This window comes from Vigna umbellata, chromosome 6 (assembly GCF_029865625.1).
Source record: "Vigna umbellata cultivar VRB3 chromosome 6, Vumbellata_1.0, whole genome shotgun sequence".
NCBI classification, from domain to species: domain Eukaryota; kingdom Viridiplantae; phylum Streptophyta; class Magnoliopsida; order Fabales; family Fabaceae; genus Vigna; species Vigna umbellata.
This window is the reverse complement of record NC_142170.1, coordinates 14,762,551-14,787,024: the sequence shown is the minus strand read 5'-3', so window position 1 is coordinate 14,787,024 and position 24,474 is coordinate 14,762,551. Positions and strand designations below refer to the sequence as shown.

Below are 24,474 nucleotides of genomic sequence, written 5' to 3'. Positions count from 1 at the left end.
AAATCATGGTTGTGATCACACCAGTGACTTCAATAGTACACTATGCGCTGCTGCACATGATTTATGTAACAGTCATAACGAATCATTTTATTCTTGAAGGAGATATCATAAAAACAAAAAACAATTGAAGTGCACAATTATACAGAAGATCACTCCTTATTGGCTTCCAGAATCATCATTTCATACAACAAAGTAAGGATGAAACATAAACTTGACAATCGTCTCTTGGAAATTAGACCATCTAGGGACAGCAACAGCAGGTGCGTTCTGAGCAGCACCTACAACTCTCATAACAGCAAAAGCAGCAACAGAGTGTGTACAAACTGGATCAGAGAATGAACTGATCAGGGATAAAAAAAACAGGGAATTGTGGAAGAATAGAAGAGAATTGAAAACTAAAGAGGTACCCACAAAGCATAGAAGCTTTCCTTCTCCTCACGACCCGTCTGAGCGTGATCATAGTATATCTTCTGCTGTGCTGGTGCAGACTGCGTCATATTTTTGGATTTGAGTTTAGTTGAGTTGATGATGTTTCTTCCAACAGTGGTAGATCATGTAGTTTATCTAAAGCTCAAGCTCAGAAAGTTTCTTGAACATGCTTATGGCCTCTATAGCCAGCCATCCAATACAAAAAGCCTCTCCCTTTTCCTTTCTTTCCACTCATTTATTATGGTAGTTAGTAGAAAGGAATTGGTTGGCTTCACTGGCTGGAAAAGTGATGAAACCAACTATAAAAAGGTGGGGAAGATCACATTCCAACAAACACACTGAAAATATCAATCACTCATAGGTTACTTATAAGGGTACTAATCTGTTTTCGATGGTGGGAAGATGTCGTTATTATTGGGTTTATAAAGGAGAAAGTTCAATGGAAAGATATAACACTAATGAAATCTGAGTCTAATCACATAAGGAATTAACATAACTCTTTATCCAAAACCTTAAGACAATGGATTAATTGGTCTTCATTTACATATGTTGTTCAACTTTCTCATTTCTACTGAGTATGAAATTTGGATTCACGCTTAGATTCTTAACAATATTCTATAATTTAAGATACTTAAGAGTTTGTTTTGCTGAGAGCTACATGCTAATCCCTCAAACTATCAAGATCTATACCAATTATGACATGATTAATAAAAAAAATAATTATCACACAATTATATCATAATCACAGAGGTGGAAGCATACCTTATCCGTGCTCCAATTTATTGTCAACCCTCTTGCTGCTTCCCAACCAGTAACCACCCTTCAAACCCATTCATTGCGCAAGTGCCTGCAACCAAATCTGATGAAGTCAATTCCAGCTTAAGCATATTCTGTCAAAACAGATCCATCTTAAACTTTAACTGTTAGAATGCACATCAACTGAATGTAAGACAATGATGAACTTGTGCTTCATTAGTTTAGTTTATGGCTTCTATATGGAACCATCTTGGATTAAAAGAAAGGGCATTCATTCTCCCTTTCATTGGCCGTAAATTTGTTCTTGAGATAGAAAATATCAACATTTTTTATAAGTTAAAATTAATTTATGTACATTTGAAAATATTTTTTTGGTAAGTTGGTAGGATAGACTATCAATAAATTAATATACACATAAATTAATTTTACCTTATGAAAAAATTCATTTTTTTTCTTTCCTGTTTTTCTATCTTAGAAGTGATTTTTTGAGTTTAGCTAAACAGACCTTAATTAACATGATTTTTCTTCTTGGCACTTCATTTTTTGGAATAAGCATCACGGATATTTGCTTCCCTTGTTTGTTTTTTTTAAAATTTAGAAAACAATTAGGTAAAACTAATTTGGAAGAAGTTTTGAATTATAGAAATATATTTTTATTGAAGAAAAAACCAAAACGAACTTTTATAGAAGTTAATTATTATTTTTCTACTTTTTGAGAGTAAAAAGAAAAAACTTGGATTAAGTTATACTCTATTCTTAAATCTATGTTAAATTTATGAGACCCCTTATTCGTCAACGTGAATTTATGGTAATTTCTTCCTGCACCTCCATACATTTCAACACACCTACGTAGAAATGTGAAATGACCATTTGCCTTTATCTTCTTTTCTCCATCTTCCTCCTTCTCCACCGACCCACTTCTCTCTCATTTTCTTCTTACTCCACAGCACACCCTTCTTCCTCCATTGATGTACTCCTCTTCCTCACTTTTCATCTTCTTCTAATTAAAAAATGCATTTTGGATTTCATAATCTAGAATGCAAACTTTATATAATTCAGAATGTATTTTTATTTTATATTTTGAAATGTAGAATCAGAAATACAAAATTTGTATTCCAAATTATGAATTTCGAAAGGGTCTCCACAATGTACATTCGAAAATTCTGAATGAAAAATCTAAAATAGAACATAAAATTAAAATTTTCAAATATATGAGATGAAGGATGAAATTATGGGAAGAATCAAGCCAATTTATTGCCTATTGTTTTATCAATAAAATTATCTGGCACGTAAATTGGCTCATCCCACTTTGGGCTAATAAAATTTTGGGTTACATCATTAGGTGAAGTCGAAATAAGTTAGGGTTTGGGTTGTATCTTCCTAGACCTCCAACTATTTTTCTTTGCATGTCTAAATTCTTTTAAAATTCCAAAAGTATTTCCTACAATTAAAAAAAACTTACATCCTATTTTTTTATTCTTAAGAAATCTATTAAAAAAGATTTTTGATTTTAAAATTCATTGAAATTCATTGAAAGGTTTTCTAAAGCTTCAATTGATTTCAAAATTCGTTAAAAAAATTTCTTTCAAACGAATTTTAAAATTTTTTAAATGATTTTTCAAAAAAAAATTTCAACAGATTTCGAAATTTGTAAAAAAAAAATTTTTAATAAATTTTGAAGACTGATGAATGATTTTTTTCTTCAACAAATTTAGAAAACAGTTAAGAATTCTTTCTTTAGTAAATTTTGAAATTTTGAATTTTTTCTTCATTTTTCTATCTTTTCGTTAAGAGAAAAGATACTAGTCATTACTCTTTAACAAATAATTTTCTGTTAATTTGAAAATTCTAAAATTATTTGGATTTAACTAATATTTGGAAACAAAAATTAAAAAAGTGCCATTGATATTTTTCACTAGTTAACCTTTTATCTTAACTTTCTTATTAGAGATTTGCGTGTGTGTGTTTCATTCGTTCAAAACTTCTTTTGAAAACAATTCTTCTGGCAAGTTTTATCTTACATCTTAAGGTTTCGAAATAGAATCAAACATCTTATAAGGTTTAAATTGCAGTATATAATATTCAAGAATAAACTTAAGTTAAGTGCATTAAACTTGAGGAGTGAGTAGAGAAATTAATATAATGTAAATTATGGAGTGGAAACTAAATGATAATTGAATAATGGATCTAAACTGCAAAATCGGGATACATGATGAGTTACAAAGCCAAAGCCATTACAATACATTACACAAGCTTACTCTTATAACGATCCATGATCATAATCTTGATTACATGCCAACCTCCCTTATTTATTTTCTCACTAATATATAGATCAGTTCTACGTTTTTTTAAACTAAGAGATGCTAAATTAAAGGAGACATATACAAAAGCACCATGGATACATATTTCATCATACTTTCCAAGTGCTTAATTATCGTTATTATTACACTAATATATATTCTTCTAGGTGGAACCCGAACATTTTGAACTAGATCTCGGACCTGCACCATTATTATAAGTACATCAGAAAACCAGAATCATCGTATGCTTTTACTGCACAATAGATATATTATAGAAAACAACGAACCTAGGCCAATAGCCTCTGAGCTAATCATAAGCCTTATCCTCTTGCATGATTCAACAAACATCCTACAAAAAGAACCAGAATTTAATTTAAGAAAATGAAACATACATGTACATGCATATGTATAGTGGTGAATACTAAAATGAAGGTTTGAAAGAGTGTGAACGATGATGAGTAGAACATACTTCCATGGTACATCCCCGACCAACATCCAATCACCATCTTTGTCCTCGTAGGTGGGCATGTATTCAATCCCATTTCCAGACTCCATCAGTTTCCTCTCATTCATCAAATGATTGCCTGCAACAATGGTTGGCCACAAAAAGACCTAATTACCCTCAACCTAATTAAAACAAATGAAACCATGTATACCAACTTATGCAGATTAATACGTACGAATGTCTAAGCCACAAAACATGGTCTCTAATTCTGTCATCAAATGTTCGTAACTGTCGTACAATTCAAGATCCACTTTTCGTAGATAAGGAGCTCCGTCCACAGCCACCTTCACGAACTTGCAACTCTTCATGGCATTCTTCCTGCTTGCCCTCACCGGCGGCCACCCCACCACTTGTTCCCTGCAACCACCCACCAAAAATTCATCTTTACTTCTTTGTTCACCCACAAAAATTCTTCCATTCAGTCAAAAAAATAGTTTTCGTTACTAATTCTAGAACCACAGAAAAATCAGTGACGAATGAATTGTTTGGTTACGAAGTTCGTGTTTTTCTTATTACAGTGGTTTTTAAGATAAAGGAAAGAAAATTGTACTATATATGGAAGCTTGTTCTTACTTTGGTGTTGGGAGTTTGGATTTATTTAGCGAAGTGGCAAGATGAAGATCAACGGTGTCGGAGAAGGAACGTTTGGTACCGGGAAGTCCCAGCGTGAGCTCCGTCTCCTTCAAGTTACAATCAACGGCGTCCGATTCCGACGAGTGGATGCTGCTTTGTGATTGTGACCACATTGCTCTCGAAAACACTCACACGCGCGACGCAATTTCAACGTTCAAACTCGGGTTCCTTAGTCCTGAGCGGCTTTTCCGGTTTTCCCTGTTCGCTGCTATGACCAACTCTTTCGTTTTGTCTCAATGATTTGGAAGAGAGAGACCAAAGTGTTTGATATTTGAGACTTTGTTAGGCCTAGTTGTTGATTCTTCGGCAACGTGTGCGACCTTATATTATGGTGCGTGTGACCAGCGAGGTTGTTGGACCATCCAAACGACGACACGTGTTGCTCGAAGAGCGGCTTCGATTGTTCCACGTATCAATGCGAGAGTGTATGAGGAAAGGAAAGCGTGTGATTCTGATTTGATGTTCCATTTCTTTCATTCTTGAGTAGCTGCCACGTCATCAGAATTAACAGCGTCGTCGGACGTAATTAATGACGTAAAATATGGAACACTTAATTATGGAGGGAAAATAAAATAAGGTGGAAACAGGTGGGACCGGATGTTTGAGTTTTAGAAGAAACGGTCAACTCTAAGCGAAGTCCATGTGCACGTAAACAAGTCGTGTTTAAGGTTGGTGACCCCACCAAAGCACGTGACATTGTTTCTTTGTCGGTTCTCCCAACCACTCCCAGGGCCTCCCTCTTCAACTCCTTCTTAATAACCCTTTTTACTAGGTTTAACTATCGTATTATAAAAGGAAATTTTAATTTTTTTCCTTTTTCTATTAAAACTAATTTTAATACCAATATTTATATTTTAATTAAACTTTTGTTTTTTTCGACTTTAGCTTTTCCAGAATCTCACTATTCGCACTAATAAAGTGAAACATATTCTTCTACATGTTACATCATATATTTCACCAATTCACCTTTTTCACTGGTCGCAGTAATTTATTTTTTCTTCTAAAACTATGATTTATATCTCAAATCACATTTAGGAAAAATGCTATCGGATAACGAGATAGGTTTGTTTATCAGATATATTTATTTTAATCAAAAGAAATTTATAAGTCATAAAAAAAATATAAATGAAATGATCTCTTTGAAAGACACTCTTATTTAAATTTTTAATGGGATTCAACTTTTCTATTTATAACCTTTAATAAGCTCTTTATAATCTTAACACGTGTGATTCTCCTTCTAATCTTTGGTTTCAATTAATGTGGTTCAGCTATCGTAATTATACTTTATATGATTAAACACCATAAGGACCAAATCTAAATCCATACAACATATTTATAGACACATAAGCACTTCTGGTTAAACATCGTGGGGACCACAGTTTAAGCTATTCATAAACAGGTAATATATATATTTTATTTATTTATTTACGTATGTGTGGATAAACATGATCGAGATAAAATAAAAATAAATCAACAAGACGAGAAGGAATTGTTGTTAAACACTGTTATGGAGATTATATATAGAAGGAAAAAAATAGAATTTATACTTTTTGTTAAACTTGATTTTAATTTGTATTTTAAATTAATAAATTAGTTCTTTAACTTGTGAAAATATATTACATTAGTTATCTTTTATACTTTTGAATTGGACATAGTTACTATAGGAGAGAAAATGACTAAATTTATATATTTCCAAAATTTGAGTATTAATTCTTCAATTTAAAATTTCTAAAACTAAAACGAAAAGGCTATTTTCCTAAATCAAAGATACATAGAAACGTAAGATTTGATTAATCACCACAAGGAACAAGTCTAAATCAAAGAATGTATAAATGTGTAGGGTCTATAGTTAGATATAGCATATATAGAAATCAATGTTTGTATAGTAGTATAGAAAATGAAATCCGTCATTAAGGTGGATAAATCAATGCAAAGTTGAGAAATTTATCATCTATCTTACTTCTAAATTAATCTATCCGTTGAAATCCAGAAAAATGTATAAATCAATTTATGTTCATTTTTTTTTCATTTGCTAATAAAAAAATTAATATATTAAGGGTATAATTTAGAAATTTTTTAATGTTTTCTCTAGGATTCTAAAACAACCATTGAAATAGAGAGAGTAGAATATTTGTTTCTTATTCTAATGTTTTCCGCGAAACTCATTCTATACCCGTTTTAGGAACAAAATAAATTATTTCAAGTGTTACAACAATTTTTAAAAAAATAAATTAATTTTTATTTTCAAAATTTAAGACAATATTAATTATTTTTTTAATCATTTTATAATCCTGACGTTTATAATCTTTAATTACGCATTTTGTTCTTGTAAAGTTGTCGTTTTTCATAAAAGATGGTTTCGTTTTGCCAGTAGTTACTTTTTAACTTTAAGATAACTTAATTTGTTTTATTCTTAAATACCTTTATTTCCATTCTTATTATAAATAAAAAACTACTTGAGCCTTAAATGGAGAAAAGCTAAAAAAGAATATAATAAATAAGCTACTTAATTTTTGCATTGGAAATATAAGAATTAAATATTTTTCCTTATTTATAGGAAATATATTATAAATTGGAAAATCAGTTTACATGGATTTATTTATTGTGATGTAAACGAAAGAGGTTAAAAGAAAAAATAGTGCAGAAGGTAAATTTATAAATGACAAGGTAATTAATATTTGTACAAAAATTAAAATAATATTTAAACAAACAAATAAATAAAATCTTTCTAAAATTCAAAACATAAAAAAAGCTTGGATGTGAAATTAAAGAAGAGGGTCTGTTCACAGTGACCTTATTTGGAAGCTTGCATGTGAGGTTTTCGAGACAAAAACTATTAAAATTTGTTACGGTGTAACTTGAAATAAAATTTAGATTGTTTCTCATATCATGGTGTGATTTTAAAAGATAGATAAAGAAATATTTAAAAGAAGATTAGAGTGTAAAATGGAATAATTAAGGTGTTGAAATGAAAGAAAAAAAGAAAAGAAAAAATGGTGTCCTTGTAAAGGAAAGGTAGAATCCTATCATGATATTCATTCGGGGTGAAGCAGAAGTGAGAGTGTGATATGGTGTTATTTCCTAAAGGGGTGGCAATTGATGCCTTTGTGGACCCTTTTCTTGTTGTTGTGATAGTGTAATAGTAATAGTACAACTATTTGTGCTTCCCTCCTTCACATGCCTTGGCTCCATAGCCTTTATGGTTACCCCAATTTACTATAGACATCCTATGGCCATACCCTAACATCAACACCCTCTTGTCTTCCCAATTACCTATAAAAGACACTACCCCATTACTTCTTCCCTTCCTCAACCCTAGCTACCTATTCCCCTATCTTTTCTATCTTCTTCCAATACCCCACTCTTTCGAATCTTTCTTTTCTCCCATTCTATTCTCTTCTCTTATCTTTCTCATTCGTATATAAATACATATAAACTTCGTTCGTATATGCGAAACAGAGTTTGATCTCGTTGAAAGTCCCACCACTTAAAGATAAGATCAATTTATAGTATATAAGTGGGTGTAAACTTCACTTCAATTAGAGATAAAACAATTTTATAGTATATAAATACATATAAACTTCGTTCGTATATGCGAAATAGAGTTTGATCTTGTTAAAAGTCCCACCACTTAAAGATAAGATCAATTTATAGTATATAAGTGAGTGTAAATCTCGTCTTACAAGCTAGTTTTGTAAGTTGAATTAAATTTAAAATTCATTTCTTAACATATATTCACACTCGAAATGTATATATTTTACGTAAGGAAGTGTATTGGAAGTTTTACGCCTTATTTTAACAAAGTTTATTATTTGTTATATTATTTTTTACACTTGTATATATATGTATATGATAATAATTGGAGTAGAGTGTGTTAATTTTATATGATAATTTGTGTTAATGAAAAATAAAAGATGGTATGTTAGTGAGGGAGAAGATGCATCGATAGAATTCAATCGAAATGAATGGTGATGGATGCATGCATAGTTGAAACTCGGGGACCCAAAAATTCTTTGATAAAGTGGAGCCTTGGGATGCAATGAATTGAATAGAAATAAGAAAGAAACAGTTCCTTTAATTGCATAATATTGGTAAACTAAATTAGTTGCAGGCAGACAATTAAGATCCCAAAGGAACATTGATAGCGATGCATGCGGCTCCACGTCCTTTTCTCTCTCTCTCTCTCACGTACCTTCACCAAATCTATTATAAAAATATTTAACTCCGATAAATTTCTCTAAATAATTAATTATATTAATCTATAAATTAACTATTTCCAGGTTAAATTATTATAATAAAATGGGTTAAATATGTTTTTAGTTCCTAAACTATTGGCCGTTTCTGGTTTTCGTCCCTCTTCCAAAGTAAGGTACGATTTGATCCTCATTCTTTAGAAAAACGTTCGTTTTAGTCCTCAAAATTTTGTTTTTAGTCCTCGTTTTAGTCCTCAAAACGTTCGTTTTTTCGACTAAAATGAACGTTTTTTAAAGATTGAGGACCAAATCATACCTTAGTTTGGAAGAGAGACGAAAACCAGAAACGGTCAATAATTTAGGGACTAAAAACATATTTAACCCTAATAAAATTAATCTCTCTTTATATCATGCACGCAATCTTTTACATTCTTGTTGTACCCTTTGTAGGAATCTGTTCATTTAGTGTAACATAATTTACATTGAATTTTTGTCTTTTAGTATGTTGTCTGAAACACGATTATAAATTTGTGTTTATGCAAAAATATTTGTGGGAAGTGATTAACTTTTTTGGACGAATCTCAGTGCTTCGAAATGACTACTCCTTCACTCTTAATCGAGAGGTGTCCCGAGTTCGATCGCCTAGAATAGCAAATTATGTTCATAGGTTCTTTTTAAATTATATTAAATTTATTATTAATGACGATGAATCGGTATGAATGACTTTGAATAGACAACGATGTAAAAGTTCACATCATAAATCATCATTAATTTAATTTTTAATGTAATTATAGCTTAGTTAAGTTTTAAATCTCTCGTAAAATTTTATATTTTAATTAAGTTTTTATATTTATTTGATACTCACATTTTATATAACTTTTCAAGTGGGTCACTCTCCTTTGTTTTTTTTTCTTATTTAAATTATGTAATTATTTGTTATCTTACCTTTTTATCTTTATATATTAAGAAATGTAATATACTTTTATTGATGTAAAATAATATTTAATATTATTTCATCTTAAATACAAAATTTTATATTTCTTAATATGTGAAAAGAATAAATTAAGATGACGAGATAAATAACAAAAATTACACATGTAAACAATAGAAAAAATATAAATTTTTGAGTGAAGGGTTTTCCAGATTCCTCGCAATGAGCAACTTAAAACTTAATTAAGTCTATAATTTTCTTAAAGACGATAAATTTATCTTATATATATATATATATATATATATATATATATATATACACACACACAATTAAATTATATTATATCAAATAATAATACGTTAAACATAGAATTTAAATAGGAAAATAAATTTTAAAATGAGTTATATATTAATGTCAAATAACAAATAAATATTTTATAATATATTTAATTATGTCTTCAAATCATGAAATTTGGATTACTAGTTTCATCTCAATTTTTTTAATCTCTCAAAATTTGAAAAAAATGGTTTTAGTATCTATATACTAAACCTATAATCTAAATCTAATCCTTAAATATTCATTTCAGACGTTGGACATTAAAATCATATCCTTCTCAATTTCGAGGGATTTTTTTATTTTTAATTTTGCAGAGCTAAACCAGAATTATCCCATATTACAAAATGACTAGAATGTAATTAATAATTTATAATAATAATCAATTACTAATTGTCCTAAACACTAAATTAGTTAAAGAGAATAAATTTAAATTGAATGACAAATTGACAATTCATAGTCTAACATAGTATAAAAATATGTATTGTCAATATATTCTCCACTAACTCAATTTAAAATATATAAAAAAATATTTATTGAAATTAAAATAATATTGATTTTTGGTTTTTTTAAAATGATATATTTTCGTATGGATAGACAACATGCTCTTAAAATTTAAATCAAATTAAAAATTTAAGATGTGATATTTATAAAAGCTAAATAAATATAAAATTGAACGATCTAACTTGTTTTAATTGTTATTGATAAAAAAAAATTGCTAAAATGAAAGTAATTCTTGAATTTTTTATGAATACGATAAATTTATAATATAAAGAAAAATGATATTTCAGTATCGTGATAAATAGAAACAAAATAATTAATACTGGCTCAAATATTATTTACCGACGTAATTGATAAATAAATTATTTTCGAATCATTAGTGAAATCAAAGTGTGGCTTTTACAAGATGATAAACAATACCACGAGTTTTGGTCTTCCTAATATTAAATTTAAAAAACAAAAACAAATTAGATACAGTTAAGGTTTATATATACTGAAAAAAAAATGTAAAAAGGGATAGATGAAAAAGTATTTGGAATGATTAGTATAAAAAATAAATTTGAACGAAAATTATTTTTATAAATTTTAAAAAAATATTCATAATAATAATAATGACAACAAGTTTTGAAAAAAAAAAAGAAAAAAATCCAACAACCAGTCTGAATTGACTTGTGAAATGCTGTATTTAGTTTGTAACTGTATTTGACTGTACAAGCCAGGGAATATTAATTTTTGTGCTCCACTAGACAACTCATTAATCATTAATAATTAATAATAATAATAATTAACCATTGATTTAAACAACTATTTATGTCACGTATCTCTCTGTTCATCTCTTGATATTATTTTAAGAAGTATTGGAAAAAGTAGCATATATAGTGGTAAAATATTAATTAAAATTTGTATATCTTAAAAGAAGTATTGTTAAATAAAATACATCTATTTAAAATTATTCATAGTGATATTTTTTTACCGAGTGAAAAATAGAATAAAATAATTAAGATTGGTATTGGGAGATTAAAGAAAGGAACATTGATTAAACTAAAAGTGTATTTTGGATGTTCAGATTCAAGTAAGATTCTGTACCTATGCTAGGATTAAGGTAGTGTTCGATTTTTGCGCTCGTGTCATGCTGTGTTCACGTGAATTAATCCCTTCTACCAAACTCTCGTATTCTCATCAATCACACTACCTTCACAACTCACTCACTTAATTATATAAGATTATTTAACCAAATTAATCAGCTAATATAACTTATAGATATGAAAATTTAAAATTATTAAGGTGTGGAGTCGAGAATTACAGTTAAAATATTCTTTCACATTTTTTTTCTACTTTTCTATTGTTGTTTTAAGTTTTTGTTATAAAATTATCTTTGTTTCTTTCTTTCTAAACTTCAGACTCAGTGAATGGATGCTATCAAACACTCCGACAATTAAAGTCAGTTATATATACGATTGATTGTCTTAAATTTACAATAAATATAATTATTATATCTTATTTTTATCTCTATTTATAGGTTTCGAAGTGAACATTTAATTAGAATTGACCTAGTCATATCTCAAAAGACCGAAAAAATCTATAAATGTGTTTTATTTGTAAATATGTTTGATTTACAATGTTAGTGTCTAATAGAAATATGACTGATAAACTTATTGAAAAGTCGTCCAATTTGTAGTAGCTTGAAATTAAAAACAATTCATCACTATTCTCTTAAAAACGTTAATTGTCATTGTTCGGACGATCAACAATAGACCGGTTGGTCATGCGATATAGAAATAATTAAAAAAAAGATAAGGATGAGAAATTAAAAGGAAATTAGAAGAAAAATGAATGGAAAATAAGTTTGGTGTAATTTGCAAAATATTAACAAATATGACAAGACATATACTAAAACGATGAGTTTTTGAATCCCTATTTCATTAAACAGCATTCTTAGGCCTTATCATAGACACGAGTCTGGTTCATGCACCATACTATAAAATGTTGCTTCCTCAAATATAATAAAACGACAACATATGAAACTTGTTTTGTCTTCAAAACGTGTACGACATATCAATTAGAAGCCTATCTTCTTTGCTTCTTTATCTATGCTTTTCATTTTCTCACGCCTTCTATGAATCCCTTTAAAGACCCTTTTGGCTGCAGATCGAACCCCTTTGCATCTGATCTCTTCATAATCCTCAATCTCTTGCATGACTCCCTAAACATCCTGCAAAACTCCCACTTTCTATATCAACACCTTTATATATATGCATACTTGCACAAATTTTAAAACCCAGAAATTAAAAAAAAAAAAAGATTATAATTTTTTTATTTTTACTTTTTTCTGGAACATTTTATGATCATGGGGAAATGTATCCACCACTAAAGGTTTGCCTTTTTTTGGTGAGGCTACAACATTAATTAGTGTGTATCCCCCACCCTTCCCATGTTGATGTGCCCAACATTATCATAATGAGGGATTCACGCATGTCGGCAATATATGATCCAAGATCATTTTTTGTAATTGTTTCGGATAATGATACTTAGCATACAGATTAAGTAGAACTAATTAATTAATTAATTAGGTCAATCGACAACATAATCGGCACATGTCTAATCAAGTGTTGTGTTGGGGGACTACAAAATTATTCTCCCAAACTTGTTCTGCGTTCAAATCACTGACCAATTCGACTACCCTTTAAATTTGGTGGGACTAATTGTTTATTTGACCCATGATTAGATTAGAAAGTAATGCATTACATAATCGTAATTAGCAGGTAACAGTCATCGTTAATAGAGATAATTAATAAAGTAGCGAAATTAACGAAATCAAAGTTGGTGGTCTATGCAATGCAGGCATTGAGTGTTTGGTATGGCTTTTGCCGAGCTAACACGGACACAGTGGAAGACACGCACAAGTACTTGTGGTTTACTTGACTCGTTTTTAACACGTTCTGTCTCTTGAAACATGAATTCATGCTCCCACCCAAATTAAAACAAACGCAGATTCATATTTTTAGAACGGAAATTTCAAATCTTTACATCAATCTAACAGTTTTATTAAGTTCATTTTTGTGTGGGAAAAGTTGAGGAACAAAATCAGATCATGAATTTGAAGTTATTGATATGTTAAAGTAATTTTGTGTAAGGAATAAAAGGACATAATAAATTATATAGAAGGGGGGCCAAAAAGGACTTACTCCCAAGGAACATCTCCAACCAGCATCCAGTCGCCATCTTTGTCCTCGTATATGGGAACGTGTTCAGCATTTTCCGCATCCTTCAACGCTTCGCCTGTCAACAATATTTATAATCAAAATCTTCTCCATACATATAATATATATATATTTTTTAAATTTTAAATTACAACGCAGTAGCGAATATATAAATATTTGGAACTGATGATGACGTTATTTGATTAAGAATTTTCAAGCATACAGATTAATAAATCGAGCTAACAGGCTTGATTCTCTGTCATCTATAGCGTCTTTCAGAATACATATTAATTTAGGAGAATGTCTAACTATTGTACATAGTGATCACTTCCAATTTGTCCCTCTTTGTCTCCCTTCTAAAATATTTAATAGAATTCGATTTTAAAATTAACAAACTCTAAGAAGTTTTGGAAAATAACATCGAAGGATAAAACTTATATTAATTTCCCTATATCCATTCACGTGGCTTCAAATTAATATTAACATGGATCGATTGGCATCTCTATTTTGTAGATTTTCTAATGAAGTTCTTAAACCTTCACTTCTTTGAGTTCAAAACCCTTCTAATCTTCTTCTGACATTCTGTCTTAACCCTATATTGCTTTAACATTGGTGGTTATACATACACACATAAGAGAATCTTAAATTGCATGTTTCTTTCATAAACCTTAACCATGTCTAGACAACTTACGAAAAGCAATATTTCTGGGTATGAGAAAGAAAAAGGTGACTGACTTACCGATTCCGTAGCAACCGAAGAACTTGTCCAAGGCGAAGGCCAAGTCGGAGTATCCCTTGTGCATGGCTAAATCGATTTTACGCAAGAAAGGAGCGCCGTCCATGCTGACTTTAACGTAGAGTTTAGGTTCATTGACGGTGTTCTTCTTGCGGTAGGAGCAAACCGGAGGCCACCCGACCACTTGATTCTTGGTTTCTTTTTTGCCATCTTCTTCAGAGGAGCTGTTTTCACCTTCAATGTCGGAGAAGACCCTCTTCTTGTTCTTATTCTTGTCCTTGTCGGTGTTGTTCTCCGCAGCGGCGCCGGGAAGGCCCAACCGGAGCTCGGTGATTTCAAGGCCAAGATCTTCTTTCTCCATTGAAAAAGGCAAAGTAATTAACGAAAGAAAAGGGTAGTGTATGAAGAAAAGAGGTTGTCAAGTGTGTGTATATATATATAAAAAGGAGTTGAAGCATGAGAGGGTGAAGTAGGAGGTGGTCGGTGAGATGAGAAACAAATGTGGGGACGAAATGTTTCCCCGCAAAAACCATTACAGAGAAGCAGCATAAGGTGGACAAGGCATGGAGACATATTATACCACTTCTCATTTCCTTCCATTTCATCCTGTCCGTCTGATCTGCTTACTGGGAACAACCCATGTGATCTCATTTCTTCCTCAAACCCTATAATATAACCTCTTCCAAATCATTTATACCCCACCTTTTATCAATTATAACTATCTTTTTAACATTTTCATACTTTTCAAAATAACCTCATATTTTAACATCATTTTCAATGGACACTTTAAAATCAAGAAATTTATTTAAAAACTGAATAACCACAAAATATTTAAATGATTTTATCTTTAAATTGTATTTTTTTTTCTTGATTTATGTAATGGAGAGAGGTTCATAATAATAATATCTTTTAAAATTATAAATTACATTAACAGAGTTAAAGTAATTTTAAACTAATAAAACTTTTATATATAAAATCTGCATAACAAAAATTCAATCGAACGATGAGTTTTGAGATGAAATTATCCCACTACAATTATTAAATATTAAAATAGTTGGAATGAGTTGTAATAATAAAATTCAATTTAGATAGCGTATCAAATGAGAAATCTTATATTAGAAAAAATATATATATATTGTAAATGTAGACAGCTAAAAATGTTAGAATGGTCATGATTAAAAAACAAAGCGCGTACCATTTTTTAAGTGAACTTTTAATGTTGATATTTTTTTCATAATAACTAAAAGAATTCAGTTGATAAAAATCGTGTTTTATTCACAAAAGCAACCCTAATATAATTTTAAGAAGTAAAAACTAAAATGATTGTTTATTGAATATATTATAATTAAAGATGTGAACATTTTAAAACAATTAAGAATTATGATAATGTTAGTAATTGGGTCTTCAGGCTTGCGGCATAGTCCATCTTACTTTTTCCTTTTTTATTTTACTTATTTGTACTGACTGTAACACATAATCATACAATCAATAATATCTTGCATTCTAGATTCTTCTCTCGAACTTGCAATTACTTTTCTCTGTGCCTTCTACTTTATTGTGCGCATCTCAGTTTGCCTCCATCCTTCGGTTTCTCTGCGCTAGGGTTGGTTTGCAAGAGCACACTCTTCAAGTATGGCTTTCTTGCTTCACTCATCAATTGGTTGGTACGGCAAGTGTATCAGTTCTTCCTTATCTTGTACATTTCGTCTATCATCTTGATAGGATACTTTATTAAAAAAATATATTGAAAAACGAGACAATTGATAGGATATATCATAGGTAAAGTTATGAAAAGTTCTACGTATAAAGAGATGTAGTATTGTTCATTTATCAAAATTAACAAAGAACAATAGAGCATGAATAACGATTAAGTGAAAATCTTATAATCCAATTTTATTATAAATTTAAATTATAATTGTTACATAATCCTCGTATAATTTTCTTTCCAAAATAAAGATTTTATATATGTTGACAGTCAAAGTAAATAATAAATTATTTTACTTTATAAGAGTTGACAAATTCTCATTATACTTAACTAACATAGCATACTTTTGTAAGAGTGTACGTTATTCAATGTTATTTAAAAGCCAAAGTGGGCATAAATAATTATTTAATATTGTTATTAAATTAAGAGAGAATTGTTCTTTCTTATTGGATGGACAGTAGTAGATATGAAATTTAATGAGGCATGTATATATATATATATATATATATATATATATATATATATATATATATATGGATGGTTGAGGACATGTATAATTAGATGTTTGATCTAATTATTGTGTGTATAGGGAGGAAAATCAGATGATGATGAGCAATGCAAAGGCATAGTGATGCGTGTGATTTGTGAGAAACATGATCGTGATGATGTAGGGGGCATAATAATGAAAGAGTAAAGTATATGTAGGACCCTACCAAATTCTCTCTGGATTGAGAAGGATCACAGCTAATTCTGAGTCAAACTTAACTATTCCTCGGTCCAGGGAACACTTGGGACGTACTCAAAAAACTTATTAAAAGGGCCTAAGTCACAATTATATCAACCATTTTAAGGTTAAACATTCTCACCTTTCGGAGACACCGTATACAAAAGCAACACTACCTTCTAATTTTTCTCAATAACTTTACCCTAACATCATGTGTGTTTATCGACTTCTACCAACACTAAACTATTCCCCCATCAAATATAACCCAGCTTTTCACAATCCTTTAACCTAAGGGTTAAGTTTTATTATGTAGCGGTACTAAATTGGTGCTTAGCGATGATTTGATAGAGATGTTGTTTTACATTTTATTTAATGATGTTGAGCAGATACGTATGTTAAGCAGTAGCATTACTGACATGTCAAAATGAGTTATTTATTTATATCTATTGTGAGAATTTGAGGACATTTTCATCTTTCTACGAGTTATCTCCACTTAGAGCGAGTGAAATACTTGACTAGTTATTTGGGATGTTGGGAAATTTTTTCACTTCTTCTTGATTTAATTTTCATCCATGGTGTTATGTCCTTTGGTTTGATAGAGAGAGGATATATGGATTTAAGATGTTGATATGAAGAAAAGACATAATTATATCTTGAAACAACTCTCAAGAATTTTGGAGAATTGACGTGTATTTTTCTTTTGTTTCAATTTTTCATTATCTTTTTAATTTATATGATCTAGGTTCTCTATTTTAGAGCTAATACTATTTGTTGAGATTTAATGTATAAAGTGTGTATATATATATATATATATATATATATATATATATATATATATATATATATATATATGTGTGTGTGTGTGTGTGTGTGTGTGATGCATCAAATTACATTGGTATAATTTTATTAAATATTATACTACCAATAACGTTCTATAAAAAAAAATTCTGTTGATTTAATGATTATAATATAATTTTATATAGTTATGATCATTCATGTTAAATTTATTAAATTAAATCATTATTATTATTGGACAATTAAATAATTATATTTTAAAATATATGAGAAATATATACAACAACAATTTTTATCTATGTAGACTATTTCGTATATAGATTTAAGTGAAGTAAATTAATTTAATAATATGTTTTATAAAAAATGACATAGTCAAAAGACATTAAAGAGTTTATCTTCTGACATGAATATAATATATACACAGGCGACCAATTATGTGCAGAATATTAAAAATAATATTTTTTTTCAGATAAAGAAGTAGTATTAGTTATATGAAACAGATTATTAATGCTTGGTAACATGCATGATTTAAATAATATTTAAGACAAATCCGTTATCTTTTCCTGATTGGGGAAATCGTTATGCATAAATAACTTTAATTAAAAAAATTCAGTGAATTAATGTAAGGACGAATGAAGTTGAAGGGAACCACGTTCTTCAAAGACTAAATAAAGAACATGCAGTTTATAATACGCTAGGGTAATGAATCTTAACTAACTGCAATTAAATAGCTAATCTGGATTATTAAATATACGTCAGAATCAAAGAATTTTAAACAAGCCAATTTGATGGAAGATACATTGTCTCAAGCATGGAGCACTATGACTGATCAAAGGGACGTCTCGTTGTTAATTAGGGTTTAGGAAAATCTAAAACTTTTCAAAGTATTTTTCGACTTTAGTGTGCATGCATATTTCCCTGTTTCAATCTTTAATTATTTTCAGGGTGGTAATCCCAAGGCTACATCAATTTTACAAAATAATATTTATATTGCTAAATACTAATTAAGTTCAGTGTTTATTTTTCACTTACGAGTTTAATATATGCTTCATGCAATTAGCGCGTGCTTTAGGAACAATTGATTACAGCATCTACTAATGTTAATGGAGATTATAGGTTTTCCACTTTCGGCATGTTCTGATGGCATTTTGAGTATGCTATGTCAAAAAGTAAAATGTAATGGTACAATTTACACATTTTTATATTCATTTATATATAATATAAAGATAAATTTGTAATAAAAAAAAAGTAAAATTTTATATTTTTTCAAGAAAAAAAGATTAAAAAAATAATGATCAAATGATACATTCTTATATTCATTTGACATTTGACACACAGTACAAAGATAAAATAGTTATAAAGAAGTAAACTTTTGTATTTTTTTTTAAAAAAAATAAAAGATAATATTAAATGAATGTAAAATTTCATGTATTAAAATATTATTTCTTAGATTAAAAGTAAGAAAATATAGTATCAAATAAATATAAAAAAATTATGTAGATAAATATATCAATTTTAAACCGTAAAGTCAGGTTATTATTATTAGTAATATATAAATGATATGTTATGACAAAAAAAATTACATTTATTTGATTTTTTTTAAATGTAATTTTTTTACAAATATAAAAAATTAGTTTTTATAATTATTTAATTTTTATATATGTATCAAATGAATGTAAATATATATCATTTTATTATTATTTTCTAAAAATTATTTTTAACTTTTAAGTTATACTATTACATTTGTTTTTAATCCATCACAAATAAGTGTTGACAGTAAGAATTAAGTTACTTGAACCTCGACAAAACTAAAATATATGATATAGATAGTTATTTAGACTTCAAATTCTCTTATAAATTGTTGAATACAATTATATATGATCATGTTGGAGAGATCCAAACAAATATCTTGGACTTTATCAAACAAGACCTACCATATAATTTTAGAAGGTACTAATTATATTTGATGAAATAATGTATTCCATTGATCTTCTGATGATTCTATATGTTTTTTGTTGCGTACTTAATATTATACAAAAGATCTTGACAAACGTAATTATTTTTCACGTATGTTTTATTATTTGTATACACGAATCTCAAAAGTATATTAGATAAATAAATTGGTCGAGACCATCCCATTGATTTTTTTAATTTTATTTACAGAATTTAAATTATATATGTAAAAAAAGTTGTTACGAATTTAAATGCGAATTGAAAATTTCACCATTAAATAAAAGAAAACTTTGAGTGACGTGTGATTAAAACCTATATACATTAAACTTTATTAAAAAAGTCATATTTTATTAATGTTGAATTTTTTCAGTTATCCTAACAAAATATATTTACAATAGAAACAAGACATGTGAAGATCTAGGTTGAAAAATATACTTTTCAACAAGACATTATTATGCGAGAAATAATACGTTGGCACATAAATTTTTTATATTTATTTAATATTATATATTTCTTATTTTTTTACTTTTTTTCGAAAAAAATACAAAAAATTATTTTTTTTATTATCATTTTATTACGTATTAAATGAATGTAAAATTAAACTATCATCTATTATTATGCGACAACCATTGTTGTGGTTATTCAAAAATATACAAATGTGTTTTTAAAAATGCATGTTACCGTTCTAATTTTAGATCTATCAAATAATATTGTTAAGATAAATCTATGTATATATACGAAATCAATAATATATATGAGATATTGTTTATTTTAAAACATAAAACTCTATTATAATTTTATTTTTAAACATAAATAAAAAGAAAAAAGGTATTTAAATTATATTTGATCTTGATTGTTAAATAATGTGAGAGTATTAAATCTAATGATATTATTTTATATATAATAACCTATGAATATATTATTTTGAAATGTTAATTGTTATTATTTAAATGAAGTGTCCCTCCACAACCGAGCATATGTTTGGCAAAGGGAGGACAAAGCCACACGTGATGCACTTCTTCCTTAGTCTCATTTCATTGTAATTTCATCGACCCCAAATTACCATAATATATAGCTTAATTAAACCAACAATATACTTTCTGTTGTCGCGTATTTCATTTTTGGATTAACGTTAAATTTTAAAGAAAGTCTTGTCCTGTATTATCTAAAGATATTCCAAACAGCAAAGTTACTGGGGCTTTGGAACTCTCAAAAGATGCTCTTCGTTTTAAACTTATTGTTTAAAAGGGTACATCAGTCTCTGAAAGAAAAGAATAAGTGTTTATTTTACTAATTTTACATACAAAGAAAAAGTGTTTATTATTTATTAAGTCGATTTTTATATATAAATTCATTTCTTAATAACTTTATAAGTTTTCATTATGTAAAAAAAAACCTATTAAGTTTGTTCTTATTTAAACTTTTTAATATAATTAGTCCAAAATTTAGACAGAAACATATTTAACTCAAACTATAAACAACATTTTTTATGGATGCCTTCAAATTACATTTTACTTTAACTTCAAAAATCTTACTATTGGTATTTCATTTAGTTCTTGATAATTGTAGGTTTCCTATAAACAAACTCATGTTAACATGTAATCTTAGTATTTTAATGTATTTATAGAATAACTATATGAATCAACATTTAAATAATTTATCACTTAAACACAATTTTTGAATTACAATAAAACGAGTTGAATCAAATATAGATAGCCAAATCAAATATAAATAAATAAATAGTATTTATCGATTACTTAACTTGAAAAGAAAAATCACACTTTTGTTTGAAAAATATCGACAAATATTTTAAAACTCATAATACCAACAAATATTTAAAAGAATATATTTTATAAATTTTTAAAATAAAATTTAAATAAAATTAAAAAAATATATAAATATAATATATATTAAATTAAATATAAATTTAATTTTAATTTTAACTAATAAAATATAAATTTATTTTAATTTTGATTAAATCTAACTTAATAAAATATATATTAACTTTTTGTTTTAATATTTTACAAGTAATATAATATTTTACAAGTAACTGATATTAAAAAATTTGTTACCATATTTGAATATCCATATAAACTATATATTTTTTTTCACTCTACTAACTGTTGTCTTCTTTCGTGTATTTCCCATTTTCTAACATTCATTCAAACGGGAAATTAAAAAAAAAAGGTTAAATATGTTTTTAGTTCCTAAACTATTGGCCGTTTCTGATTTTCGTCCCTCTTTCAAAGTAAGGTACAATTTGGTCCTCATTCTTTTTGAAAACGTTCATTTTAGTCCTCGAAAACTAACACCGTTTAAAAATTTGGTCCTCATTTAGCAACAAAATGAGGATTAAAACCAAAATTCCGAGGACTAAAATGAACGTTTCGAAAAGAATGAGGACCAAATTGTACCTTACTTTGAAACAGTGACGAAAATCAGAAATGACCAATAGTTTAGGGACTAAAGACATATTTAACAAAAAAAAAAAAAAATAGGAAAAAGGCATTATCTATATAATATGTGATGTGACTTGAAAATTATGAAACATGTTGTATCTAGAAGCGTAGAAGTAAGAAGAGGTTGAGTAATATCAGAGGGAAAAACTGAAGAAAATATGAAAAAGCTGGGGAATTAATGCACACCATAGTTGACCATTTTTTAATTGCTTGTTTTTCTCAATTTCTCCTCTTGCTTTATTCATATTATCCTCATTTTGACGACAAATAAACATGCATGTTTATTCTTGCTTTAACCAACACACACTTTAAAGACATTTTCTTTGGTGTCCCTGTTTTATTTTTACATATTTCCTAGGTTTTTTTATTAACATCTCACATCCTGTTCCTATAACTGCTGTTGTTTTTCAATAAAAAGTAAAGTCTTATTTATTTCCCTAATTCCCACAGCAAAAGTCAATATTGAAAGTCCACACTAACTATTCAGATTAAATTATAATTTTAAACAAATATAATACTGAAAATTTAAAACAATTTTTGTCCTTCAAAGTACATGTTTGAATGAAAGAAATTAACATTGAAATTATTGTAGAAATGGACCACACATTCAAACCTACCAAGTCCATTTCCAGTTGGCCCTTAATTATTCTACATCATCACCAAAACCTGACAACATAATAACAAGTTAATTAACATCATTAATATTAAAAGAAACCATTATAATGACTCTTCAAAATAAAATAAAAAATAATAATTAAAGTTTTCAAAATAAGTCATTTAATCCAATTTGACTCAAGTCATTTTTAGTGAACAATTACAAGATGACATTAACAAATTCAAAAATATTCAAACTTGATATTGTTCGTCACACAGATTAATGGGTTAAATAGATTAACTCATTTAATTATAATTTTTTTAATTAATTTTTTTAACTGAAATATAAATTAAACTAAATTCAAATACAATTCAAAATCACAATTTAATAGACCAGCTTCAATTTTAATATGTACCAAAATTTATAATTTTTTAACTTAATAAGTATAGGAAAGTAAAATAAAAATAAAAGTAAATAATGTACATGTATTTGGAAATTAAATTATGTACTTGTTTAAACTGATAGTGCAGCGGAATATTCAATGATTATTACTTAATTGATGATTGGAATGTGATCCCTGTTTTTCAATTAAACCAAAACTGTGGATGAATGTAATTTAGTTTCTTTAGTAACAATAATACATCCGAAGCAGCTTCTTCATGTATTCCAAACAAAAATATCTTATATATCTTCTATTTTAGTCAAAATACATTTTTCATCTATTGCAGAACTATTATATATTGGGTTTTAATTTATTTTATGGTAAATTCACTCCATCACATCACTTTAATGGTATTTATGTAATTTTTACTCTAACCGAAAAAAGTCTTATAATACTTACACTTTAGTTAATATTTTATTTAATTATTAATATTTTTAAGATATAAAAATAAAATTTTGTTAATATAACTCGGTTTTAAATCTTATATCAATGTCTTACTTTAGACATTTTACAACATTTAGATGTTATGTAAGAACCTGAAAATGAATTAGAAAGTTAATAGGATAATTAAGTTAATGAAACCAGAAATTTTGCATTTAAAAACCTATTTTCAGACATATTGGTTCATTAACCAAACCTCATTCTCTCTCTAAAAACTCAGCTCTTCTTTTTCTCTGCTTTCTCTCTACCACATCTCTGCCTTCTCTCTTTCATTCCTCTTCACTAAGCCAATGGATCTCCGATCAGGTGGCGTCCAAACGTCCGCAACGTAGAGGGCTTCGAAACAGACCGATTCATTTCGGGTCTTAAGCTGGTAAGTCCCTGCATGCAACCTCTTCTTTGTTCTTGAACCTAGCACATGAAATCTTTGCTGGTTGCATGTGTCTTGTGCTTTCATCTTTTTCATTTTTTCCACTCAATTCTAGCTCTAAGAGCTGTTCCTATCACCAATGTGGTGTTCTGTACGGTTTTGTTGAGTTCTCACAACTCGAGGTAGTGTTAGGGCATTCTAGTGAGCTGTGTTGTTCAACTCCAAGTTAAGGGGAGCAAGGATACATTTTAAATTACTTGCATGTGATGTATGTATGATGAGTTTTGTATTGTTGTGTTGTTGGTATTGCGTTTTGATTTGGGAAGATTTAGTTGCATGTGTTGGACTGTATGATTTGTGAAACTGGAATGTGATGATTGTAAACCGTTTTGGATTCTTTAATTTCTGTAATTAATCATGTTGGGAGTGCTTGGGGTGAGAATTTGTTGTAATACTGACAAAATAGAAAAGTT

The 24,474-nt window shown here is 28.3% G+C and overlaps 2 protein-coding genes and 1 long non-coding RNA gene across 5 annotated transcripts; all 3 read right to left on the bottom strand.

Annotated features, from left to right (window-relative positions):
* Positions 1-137: 137 nt before the first annotated feature.
* On the bottom strand, positions 138-1,401 carry LOC124828576 (uncharacterized). 3 transcript variants are annotated; one of them, XR_015780327.1, is made up of 4 exons: positions 1,351-1,365; positions 1,192-1,276; positions 412-707; positions 138-323 (listed from the first exon to the last, which is right to left on the bottom strand). It is a non-coding gene; the product is annotated as an uncharacterized LOC124828576 (long non-coding RNA). The 3 variants fall into 3 exon arrangements; XR_015780326.1 differs by having other exon boundaries at positions 1,192-1,401; XR_007028031.2 differs by lacking the exons at positions 1,192-1,276; positions 1,351-1,365 and having other exon boundaries at positions 412-1,184.
* Positions 1,402-3,334: 1,933 nt separating this feature from the next.
* IAA15 (indole-3-acetic acid inducible 15) lies at positions 3,335-4,931 on the bottom strand. The gene is made up of 5 exons (XM_047301912.2): positions 4,564-4,931; positions 4,166-4,347; positions 3,955-4,069; positions 3,773-3,834; positions 3,335-3,686 (listed from the first exon to the last, which is right to left on the bottom strand). Exons 1-5 carry the CDS (start codon positions 4,734-4,736, stop codon positions 3,649-3,651), a joined length of 570 nt encoding a protein of 189 aa, XP_047157868.1. The 5' UTR covers positions 4,737-4,931; the 3' UTR covers positions 3,335-3,648.
* A 7,480-nt stretch (positions 4,932-12,411) lies between these two features.
* On the bottom strand, positions 12,412-15,059 carry LOC124828578 (auxin-induced protein 22C). Its single transcript, XM_047301913.2, has 3 exons — positions 14,521-15,059; positions 13,767-13,860; positions 12,412-12,793 (listed from the first exon to the last, which is right to left on the bottom strand). The coding sequence occupies exons 1-3, from the start codon at positions 14,876-14,878 to the stop codon at positions 12,679-12,681; spliced, it is 567 nt and encodes a 188-aa protein (XP_047157869.1). The 5' UTR covers positions 14,879-15,059; the 3' UTR covers positions 12,412-12,678.
* Between the last annotated feature and the right edge of the window lie 9,415 nt (positions 15,060-24,474).

What these genes read in the sequence shown, in the direction of transcription:
- IAA15 (XM_047301912.2), bottom strand. Translation starts at nt 4,736, where the DNA reads ATGTGGTCACAATCACAAAGCAGCATCCACTCGTCGGAATCGGACGCC. An exon ending in TCCAAACTCCCAACACCAAA is followed by an intron (nt 4,348 to 4,563) that starts GTAAGAACAAGC and finishes GGGTGGTTGCAG; the next exon opens with GGAACAAGTGGTGGGGTGGC. An exon ending in GTTTTGTGGCTTAGACATTC is followed by an intron (nt 4,070 to 4,165) that starts GTACGTATTAAT and finishes CCATTGTTGCAG; the next exon opens with GCAATCATTTGATGAATGAG.
- LOC124828578 (XM_047301913.2), bottom strand. Translation starts at nt 14,878, where the DNA reads ATGGAGAAAGAAGATCTTGGCCTTGAAATCACCGAGCTCCGGTTGGGC. An exon ending in CTTCGGTTGCTACGGAATCG is followed by an intron (nt 13,861 to 14,520) that starts GTAAGTCAGTCA and finishes TATTGTTGACAG; the next exon opens with GCGAAGCGTTGAAGGATGCG. An exon ending in GTTGGAGATGTTCCTTGGGA is followed by an intron (nt 12,794 to 13,766) that starts GTAAGTCCTTTT and finishes GGAGTTTTGCAG; the next exon opens with GATGTTTAGGGAGTCATGCA.